Source organism: Lolium perenne, chromosome 4, assembly GCF_019359855.2.
Source record: "Lolium perenne isolate Kyuss_39 chromosome 4, Kyuss_2.0, whole genome shotgun sequence".
Lineage (NCBI taxonomy): Eukaryota > Viridiplantae > Streptophyta > Magnoliopsida > Poales > Poaceae > Lolium > Lolium perenne.
This window is the reverse complement of record NC_067247.2, coordinates 102846022-102855936: the sequence shown is the minus strand read 5'-3', so window position 1 is coordinate 102855936 and position 9915 is coordinate 102846022. Positions and strand designations below refer to the sequence as shown.

The window sequence follows — 9915 nt, the reverse complement described above, 5'->3', positions numbered from 1 at the left end:
ATATGCATCTAATGTCATGATTATGTGTAAGAATTGAATATGAGCTTTACAATCTTGTATCCTTGTCTCTTTTCCTCGGTTCGATGATCTGCAGGTACCCGCATGTCTATCAGATCGATCAAGGGAAGAGGTGGGATCTGCAGGTACTGAAACCATACAAGTTTGGAACCATATAATCGTCATAAAATCATCTCAGAAAAGTAGAAATATATACAGCGATGCAGATTATCATCAAAGAAGCAACAAAGGTGTAGTAGTTGTAACAACAACACAACTGGTAGAAGTGATGCCAGCCTGGCACCCGAGATGACCTGACAACACAGTGCTCCCAAAAGCTTCATGCTTGGGAAAGTCAAGCACTGCCATGCCAAGACCAGCGCAACTTCACTTGATCTCGACATTGAAAGCGCTCTAGATGTTCTCTCTGGCTGCTTATACCTTTGAGCAGCCGCATACAGAAGGGAGCAACTTTCCTGCAGTTCAGTAGCTTGTTCAGAATTAGGTTCATATATATTATCACTGTCCTACAAAATTACAAAATGAAAGCAAGAAATTCTGTTTTGAGTAGGTTTCAGGATGCTACCAATATGATATCTCTCTCACATGGAAAAACAACTACTCCCTCTGATTCATATTACTTGCCATTAGTATGGATGTATCTAAAACTAAAATGTGTCTAGATACATCCATATTAGAGTCAATTAATATGAATCGGAGGGAGTATAAAATTCAGAATTGAATTTAGCGATCAGTGATGAACCTCAGTAGTTCATTTATACTTTGTATGTATAACGATCATTACTGAAAAATGTAGTGTTTAGGTGTCAAAAAAAATGTAGTGTTTCATCAAGATTGCTATTTGTCTACTTTCACCAACAAACCCTGCCCAAAGAGAACCAAGCAAGGCCTAGCTCGTCACTTCATATCATCTACTATTCTTGGTCAGACATGATTCATACCACTTATTTGTTTCCATGTGTATAGAAACATAAGTCATTTGGAGAGCAAACCTTACCATATGTCAACCCAGTGCCAAGGTAAACAGAGATAGACGAGATATTGCTTTGCCTGCAAGAGAATAGGCGAATAGCAAAGCTTCAGCAGACGAAAGATAGGTAGGTGAAGTAGATAACAAGTTAGAGACCACTTCATGCAATTTGGTAATGCAAGATAAAATTATAAGGACAAAGCTCTCAGTGACAGTTAGTAAATGTTTACCAGCACCCAAGTTGTTGTACTTGGATACATAGTGTGTGATGGAGGATGCAAGAGGCAAAGAAATAGGATTGAAATGGCTCACCTTCTACCTACCAGACCGCGGGGCTCGGCCTGGAAGCTCTCTCTGAACAATGTTGCTATATAAAAAAAATCCCCAAACCTGAATTTATGCATGGAACTGAACAATGTTGAAAGCAACACAAATAAGCCTACAAAGTAAGAAACAAAATAATAAATATCGAGAAGAGAGGAATACCAGTAGCAGCAGCGCCGTTAAGAGATCGAGAGCTTAAAGGAGAACACAACTTAGTTGATGTGGGAACCAACCCAGAACCGCAACAATCGACCCCAAAAAAATTGTCCCTTCCTTTTTGCTCCCTTCCACACTCGACTCCGTCTGGTCCTTCTGCCGAGGCCGCACTGCCTGCCACACCAGGGCCACCCTCACATCCAAGTTCTGCAGGTAGAAAACTTCGACTCAGTACTAACATTGCATAAAAAATTTAAACAATAAATTATACAAATCTTTAACAAACCATGCAAGCTAAAAGCAAATAATCTAGTACCTCGACCATTTCCTTCTAATAACTGTCACAAATACATGACTGTGCTTATAATTCAGGCCTCAAATGACCTAGTAACCCTCAGATGGGGTGCCGCCTGCTATCAAAACATGCTTGACTGTGTCATCAAAGAAAAGAGTAAGCTCCAGCAAGAACAAAATGGTATGTACTGTTGTGATTTTCTTAGGATCATCATATCCTTTACACTGTAGTAATTTCATAGAACATATAAGAGGTTTTAGCTTGGCGAGTCAAATGAAGTTGATGGGTAGAAATTTGGATGAGGCCTCCGGGTGACAGGTGAGAGCTCTTCAAGCGAGGTAGCGAATTTGCTCTTGCTCACCAGTCACCACTTGCAACTTCGGCAGGCTGCGTGAAACATAACCTGCATCCAGAAAAGGTCACAAATCAAATTTCACCTAGCTGTATAAAATGACCCTCATCATTTTAGCAACTAAAACCAGACAGTGCAAGCCCATGTATAAGAATTACATTGAGAAGATCAACCTGTAGAAAGTCATGCATAGTTATTATCTTATATATCTCTAACGGTGGAACTGGACGGTAAAAAAACATTTAGGCAATAGGACTACCCATTAGGAAATTATATATAGCAAAAATATGATATACATTCTCTGAAGTAAAAAAAAGAATACGCTTAAGGAAAAGCCAACATCTCCTGAGGTAATCATAGCTATCAATGAAACCAGGGATATTGTAAAAAGGAATGTCCATTCCTTTTTTTTTCTTCTAAATATTAGTCGCATTTTTAAGCCTTGAGGTCATCATGTAACCGAACATCCCCATCTCTGAGTAACTCCATATATAATCTACAGAAAAACACTATTGTGAATCCTCTGTTACATTAAATTATTATTAATCTACCAAGGGTGAAAAAGGAAGATATAATCCATCATATTCACAGTAATTTGTGATCTTTCTAGTCCTTTTTTTGTACACCGGACTCCTCTGTATACAAATTTGTCAACTATGTAATGACCGGCCTCATATTCTCTTATACCTAACATAAGCGAGCTTGAGGAGAAATCAAAACAGGCCACTGCCGAAATCCCCACAAACTAAAAATTGCAATAGGCTATCTGTACAAAATACGACTTTCTGAGCAGGCAGGTTGTACATGGGAAGCTCCCCGCCGTGAGAGGAAGAGATGGCTATGATTTTCTATGTACGAGAGTGGATTCTGTGACCGGGTGTATACGTGAGCACCCACCGGATGCCACACGTTTTGCTTTGAGATCCGGTTCCGTCCAACCGGATAGCAGCGCCTAATTTTGTCTTATGCTTGTGTAAGAGAGATTCCCGTGGGCTGCGGGTCCCGCCAGTCTATGATTGGTAGCGCCAATAATCAGTGCTTCATTTTGGCGGGAGCGTTTCGCGCGTGAGGGAGTGGCGCCAAGGCTTGGAAAAACGCGGGTACGAGAGCTGCATACAGAAAATACTAAAATAACCCAGCTGCATCGTTGATATGGGCGGGTAGTTTTGGCAAAAACTTTACGCCCTGCTACTCGTTACATTGATAACAATTATCATAACTATGGAGGCAAGAAGTATGAGCCTGCCAAGAAAAATTTCTGTTTCGAGAAAGGAACGCCTCATGTGGAATGAGCTAGCTCCTACTTCACGATCGAGACGTATGGCCCTTTGGATTGCTGGGACGGCCACGAAATGCCACATGTGTGCTCCGTATTCAGACTCGCTCTTCAGGAAACTGCATGACCGACCAGATGGCGACTGAAACTGCAACAGATTGGGCTTTTTTAGATTAATTTGGGATGGAAAAAAATGATAGAATCGAATGAATGAGAAGAACAAAGAGGAGTGAGAAAAGAAGTGGTTACGGAGGTGAAAGGGCACTTGTAGAAACGCTGGCGTAGGGTCTCATGGGCTGTTGAGACGAATGTATGAACCTTAGCTCGGCGGCATACAGGGCATGTTATTAGGGGGAAGAAAGGAGGTGCGATTCTAAGATTAATGTTCCCTGGCTGGGAAGACATGTTGAATAATGTGTAGAGATGGGAGTTGCCAGGGTAGAGCCATATATAATGATCTCTTGCTAGGGCATCGAACATACAACGAGCCCTGGAGAGAAAATGGGGATCAAATGATTGGGCCTCGATCTCGCGTGATAGGATAGAGATGGGTGTGCATTGTGAGCAACAGTAGGACACGTGAAAGCTGAGCATCTGGACACGTGGTTGGTTAGAAAGCTGGAGTAGTTAAATCGTCAGGTAGCAAGGTGTAAGGAACACATGCCGCGCAACAAGACAACGAACTTGTTGTACTGTTTATCTTCTCCAAAGGTCTGTGCGGATAGTGGTGGTGCACTGCTAAACTTCACAAAATCTCAGACAGAAAACGTATAGCAGTTTGTTATGGGATTGTACTGAGAGAAAACATGTATTACTACATGTGAGACGGGGGTGTTCATCTTCTATAACGGCTGGTTCATTCGGTTAACCGGTGAAAGGATCATGTCAAAGCTTACAAAAAGTAAGGTTAACAAAACGTAACTGCTCTCGCTGTGCGAGAGGAGCGGTGGCGACGATATGAAATACGTAAACTATCAGCTACAGCGGTGCTGATTGGTGAATCAAGATTGGATTTTGACATGCTAGCTGTCTGCAATGGTTTGTAATGGCTGCTCTAGTTGGGGATGGTGAATCAAGAAATGGAAGATGAAGTCTCAGCTTTGCCGACACTATGAACCAAAGATGAAGTGATTATTATTAAAGAGCCAAATGTGTCCGCGTGAATGCAACCAGCAAGTTAAATTTATCTTTGAAGGTAGGGTCCATTGTTGCGGGACCCATAATTTGAATTCAAATATGTGGGGACCATTCGTGGGGTGGGGTCCATACATTTGAATTCGAAAAAGGTGGCAGGGGAGAAAAAATTTCTGCGGCCCCACTATTTTGAATTCGAACGGGTGGGTCCTGCATGGTTTACGAATTGTGTTAGTGGGGATGTGGGTTCCTAACTTGAAATTGATGGTGTGGGGGGGATTTAAGGTGTGCCACGTGTCAAGCAATGGGCGCGTGCTCACGTATACACCCGGTTACCAGGCTTCTTTTGTTCTATGTACCCATGTGTGGCTGAGCAGATGCGAAAAATAAATTAAAGTAGGAGGAAGAACGAGAATAAAGAGCTCACATTGGAAAGTAATATTTGACGAGCGACGAGATGCTGATGTGCTCCGGCGAGTGGCACCATGGCCGGCGCGCTCGTCGCTGCTCCTCCACCACCGTCCCAGCACCGCCCCTCGCTGCTCCTCTACCTCCGGCTGGCCCATCTCTGGCCGCGCCCGTCGCCTCCGGTCATCGCCGGAGCGGATCCGCCCCGCGCCGGCCCGTCTTCGGCCACGCCCGGCGCCTCCAGTCGCCACCGCTGCGGATCCGCCCCGCGCGAGCCCGTCACCTTCGGTCGTCGGCGGAGCAGATCCACCCTGCGTCGGCCTGTCTCCGGCCGCACCCGGCGCCTCCAGTAGCCGCCGCCGTGGATCCGCCCTGCACGATCCCGTCTCCGGCCACTCCCGCCTCGCCTCCACCCGCCGCCACCACCCGAATCGGCCGCCCAAGCCATCGTGACCCCCCTGCAGGCACCTCCATAGCTCGGGCTGGCCGCTCCTTCTCCGGCCGGTTCCTCCAGACGCGCCGTCGCGCGAGAAGGAGGAAGGCGGCGGATTGGATGAGAGGAAGAGGAGCAGGGATTGGGGGACGGGAGGAGGACTGGGAACCAATCGTGTGGTGGTCTAGGGTTTTCACCATTCACGCAACCACACTTGAAGAGAGCGACGCGGACGAGCGTCCACCGCTGCCTCTAGCAGCCGGCCCCGGACAAAATTGGGCCTAGGCGTCATTGACAACCAACAAGCAGCAACGGGTGGAAAAAGAAACCACTGCATCCGACGGCTGTGGTGGAAAGTGGGAGGAGAAAGTTACTGTACATCGTCAAACGTGTGAACCAGATTGTTTTACCCCTTTCAGACCCCCTGGATGGCCGGGTATTCTTTCAACATTTATAAGAAGTAATGTACACGCTCGAGTAGGTCGAAGAGGAGGTTTGATAGGTTTCTCAGATCTAGACTCTACGTCAAACCAAGAGGTTTGACAGATTTTGGTGGCTTCCATTCCAATGAATCTGAAAGACCACTGATTTAACGGGAAGATTAAGGCGGCTTTTGCTAGAAGTCAACTGATCTCCGAAGCCGTGTTGATCGTGGCATTGACACTGAATCAGGAACGGGAACTAAATATAAACCACCAAATGTCTTAAACTGATCACGCGTGAGGTAAGCGATGAATCGCTTGGCTGGATCCTCTGTGACGCCTTTGCCTGCGCATCCAAATTAATTTCCCGATCTCAAGGCGCGGCTTTGAACTACCATCTCCTAAAGAACTTCCCTAATTACACAGTGATAAGAATTAGCACATGTTCATGTGTATGTAGTTCTGTGGTCACCCCTTTTTTTTTGAACAACTCTCGTCACTTCTTCTTTCTTGTGTGGTTTCTTGTCGCAGCACAGAAACATCCAATTCCTGGCATTGGCCAGCCCACCACACCGCCGGTGTGTCCGGACTCGTCCTTGTTTTCGCACTTGATCAAAGTCTTCCTTGTCGAGACATTGGAAAACCAGAGCTGTCAGAGTAAACAAAACACAAGTTATACTCACCAGACCAAGAAAAAGGTTGGGATACCGCCCGCCGATCGAGCGTCCATAAATAGCAACTGAGCGAGCCAGGAGCTCTCGTCTTCCAGCTACACCCATCCATCGATCGCCACCAAAGCAACTGAGCGAGCCAGGAGCCGACGATCGGAGAGCGAGAGGAGTAGCAAGCACCAGCCTGCCTGCCGCTATGTGCTACCAGGTGAAGTGCGGCACCTGCGGCAAGTCAACGTGGGCGGGGTGCGGCCGCCACGTGCCGTCCGTGCACCGCCAGATCCCGGAGGGCCAGCACTGCGCCTGCCGCGACTGGCCGGGCGTGGCCGCCGCCGGCGAGAAGGGCGCCGTCGGCTCCGGCTCCGGCGCCGGCACCGGGGAGGGGGAGGGGTCCTCCACCTGCACCATCCTCTGATCTGATTGATGATCGTCGTCAAGCGAAATAACATCGGCCGTGCCGATTGCGAGTTCTGCATACCTCTCCGATCCGGGCCGCCGTGGCGCGTCGTGTGTAGCGGCACATCGATCGGTGTGTCTTAGGAGTATCTCCCTTGTATCGTGTAATTTTGGAAAGGAATCAATGGAGGATTTCACTGATTGGTTTGGCGTTGACTTGTTATTGCTGTTGAACTGCGTCGTCGTTGCGCTGGCTAGTTCCCAACAAATATCCTATTATTGGACCATGAAAACGGCTAAAACATGGGAACCGAGCCATATATGCATGCAGTCGTGGTGGAATATATTTTGGTCGGGTAGGCTGCTGCTTGTCAATTCAGTTATAACCTACATTGCAGTCTACCAGCTTGACTGCATTCTCAGCGGATAAATAGTTTATCAGAAAAATTGACAAGCTGCGAAGAAGTTTTTCTTTGTTAAGTTGATGACGAAACGAGTGGAGGCATGAGCTTTCGTTCCGTCTCGCCACCGATGTCGTCTTAAGCGCCATCTCATTGCCTCTCCTGATCCTCCGTCATCAGAACACCGAAGCGTCGTGTCATCACCTCTTCCCAGTCAACGATAGATCCTCTGCTTGCCACATCCTCGCTCTATGTTTGCCCGCCCATCACGGGATTGATACCATCGCCAACTCTAGTTTGGCTGATCCTGCGGTCATTAGTTCTTCATAGTACTGCCTATTAGAGCATCTCGAGCAGACCCTCTCCCCCCCACCCCCCAAATTGGTCAAATCCAGATATTTGCAGGCCGGTTTGGAGATTTGGGGTGTTTTTTGTCCAGTCTAGACACCTCAAAATGGTCAAACCTGTAAAAAAAATTCAAAATTTGGTTGGAGATCAAGCCCGCGACCTCTATAGTTAGGGTTTCAGAGTCAATTTTGCAGGCCAATCTGCATAGGGTCAACGCCCTGTCGATTGAAAAATTACCTCGCTCGAACACATTTCGCCGGTAGACTCGCCGGAGTACGGCCAAATTCCGGCGAACTACTACATAATCCAACCGGAGATGGGCAAAAATCGAACCACGTTCGCCGGAATTAGCCGCCGGTTGGGTTGTATTTTGGCAGATTGCAACAGGTTGGGCGGGTCGGGCGGCGCACGCGACGGGGAACAGCGACGCCGGGTCGAGCGCCGCGCGAGCGGCCATGGGCGGGGCGCGAGCAGCCGCGGGGCAGGCGCGCTGGCGGCCAATGCAAGCGGCCAGCGCGAGCGGGCAGAGGCGCACGAGCGGCCAACGCGAGAGGCTAGGGCGAACGGGCAGGTGCGCGCGGGCGCTGGTGGCGGCCGGCGGGGCGGGGCGGGGCAGGGACATTGGTTATGCTATATGTTGTGGACCTAGAAACTTCATGGATGTACAAGATACAACACAATGTAGGTTCATAATTTTAATTTGCATTTTTTTAAACTTGCAGGTGTCAAAATAAAATGGAGTGCACCCGAGTTTCCCATGACTCCGAAGGTTCTCATGTCCGCTACTTCGATAGCTCTGTTTCAATAACAATTTTGTTGTTGAGAAAATCCACGTGCTGCAATGCATTAATAAGGGTAAACGAAATTTTTCGAAAAACTTGACGTGACAGTAACACACCGATTGAACAAATTCGTTTTACAGATTAACCCTTCATAATTCGAATTCTAACAACCTACTCTAGTTTTCAAACTGAACACTCGATCGTCTACCATCACACCATCTCGATTCTCGCACATCACAAGCTGCTCCACCTCCTAGCTCTCGCCTAGCATCGATCGATCCCTGGCTGTTGCCCCCAGATGGCCAGATCGTCACCAGCAGCTTGTCAGCCCCACGCAGATCGCCTGGATGCCCAGCTCTGATCGTCAGCTCAATCCCCAGGTCCTGATCGTCACGCTCGCTCCCCAGCTCCTGGCCGGCCTCCAGCGGAGCCCCAACACGACCCCAGCTCCTTCCCGGCAGCGCCCGCAGATCGTCCGGCGCCGGCAGCTGGTCCTGCAGATTGTCCGAACATCCCAGCTGCGCCACTGACTTGTCCAGCATCGTCAGGCAGGCAGGCGCCTGAGCCTTGTTCCAGCATCGTCAAGCCGGTACATTCTCGACCTCCAGCACCTCCCCTTGCGCTGCTTCGTCAATCGCCGGCCTGTCCCCGACCTCCAGCAACTCCGCTGGCCCTCCTCCGTCGATCGGTAGCTAGAATCTAGGACCTACTGCCGGTGCATCATCAACACCTGTTGTCGAGGGTGCTCCTCGGCAATGCCCTCCGATAGGGGCTTAGGGTTGATGGAATTCTGCAAGCTGACACGAGACATCGGTACACATACAAGCGGGCAGAGCGATTTACCCAGGTTCGGGACCCTCAATGAGGTAAAACCCTTACGTCATGCCTGTCTGTTCTTGATTATGATGAAAACAGGTTACAATGGGGTGCCGAATAGTTCGGCTGTAATCTCGTCGAGATGCTAGTTGCTAGGGTAACCTAGTTCTAAGCTTCTGTTGGCTAAGATTGCTAAGATTGATTGTCCCTCGATAGCCCCTCTCCTGGCCTTTATATAGGTGGCCAGGTCCCGAGAGGTCTAATCGAGTACGAGTAGGTTTACAATAGATCTATCTCCAATCTTTTCTTGCTCGGCTTCTTCCGTGTATTGTACTCCAAGTAATCTTCCGCCGCACCGTCCTAGTGGCCCATCTTGCCATCAGGTACCTTCATGGGCCTCCAGTTGGACCGTGTAGGGTAGAGCAACATTAGTTACCCGAAGGGTAATGCCCACGTCAGTAGCCCCCGAGTGTCTAGCCGAACATAGTTCGGGTAGAGACTAAAGCATGTCCTCTTCCGAAGTTCTTCTTATCGATCATTCTTGCCTTTCCTCTATCTTCTATCTTCTATCGGGTGCGCGTCAGCGCTCCCGATGGGAGTAGCCCCCGAGTCTAGGTACGGATGCTTGCAATCCGTGCGTAGACTCAAGTTGTTCTACTCGAACATCTTCTTCTGCCGAAGTTTTTCCTGCAAGTCTTTGTAGACCATCCAAT

General features: G+C 48.5%; 1 protein-coding gene and 1 long non-coding RNA gene across 2 annotated transcripts; one reads left to right on the top strand and one right to left on the bottom strand.

The window, feature by feature from the left end:
• Window positions 1–235: 235 nt before the first annotated feature.
• Window positions 236–1391, bottom strand: LOC127293504 (uncharacterized). The gene is made up of 3 exons (XR_011744389.1): window positions 1301–1391; window positions 1016–1068; window positions 236–473 (listed from the first exon to the last, which is right to left on the bottom strand). It is a non-coding gene; the product is annotated as an uncharacterized lncRNA (long non-coding RNA).
• A 4993-nt stretch (window positions 1392–6384) lies between these two features.
• Window positions 6385–7056, top strand: LOC139830502 (uncharacterized). The gene has a single exon (XM_071818719.1). It carries the CDS (start codon window positions 6656–6658, stop codon window positions 6872–6874), a length of 219 nt encoding a protein of 72 aa, XP_071674820.1. The 5' UTR covers window positions 6385–6655; the 3' UTR covers window positions 6875–7056.
• Window positions 7057–9915: the final 2859 nt, after the last annotated feature.

Bases quoted from the DNA above. Each gene is read 5' to 3' on its own strand.
- LOC139830502 (XM_071818719.1), top strand. From the start codon at position 6,656: ATGTGCTACCAGGTGAAGTGCGGCACCTGCGGCAAGTCAACGTGGGCG.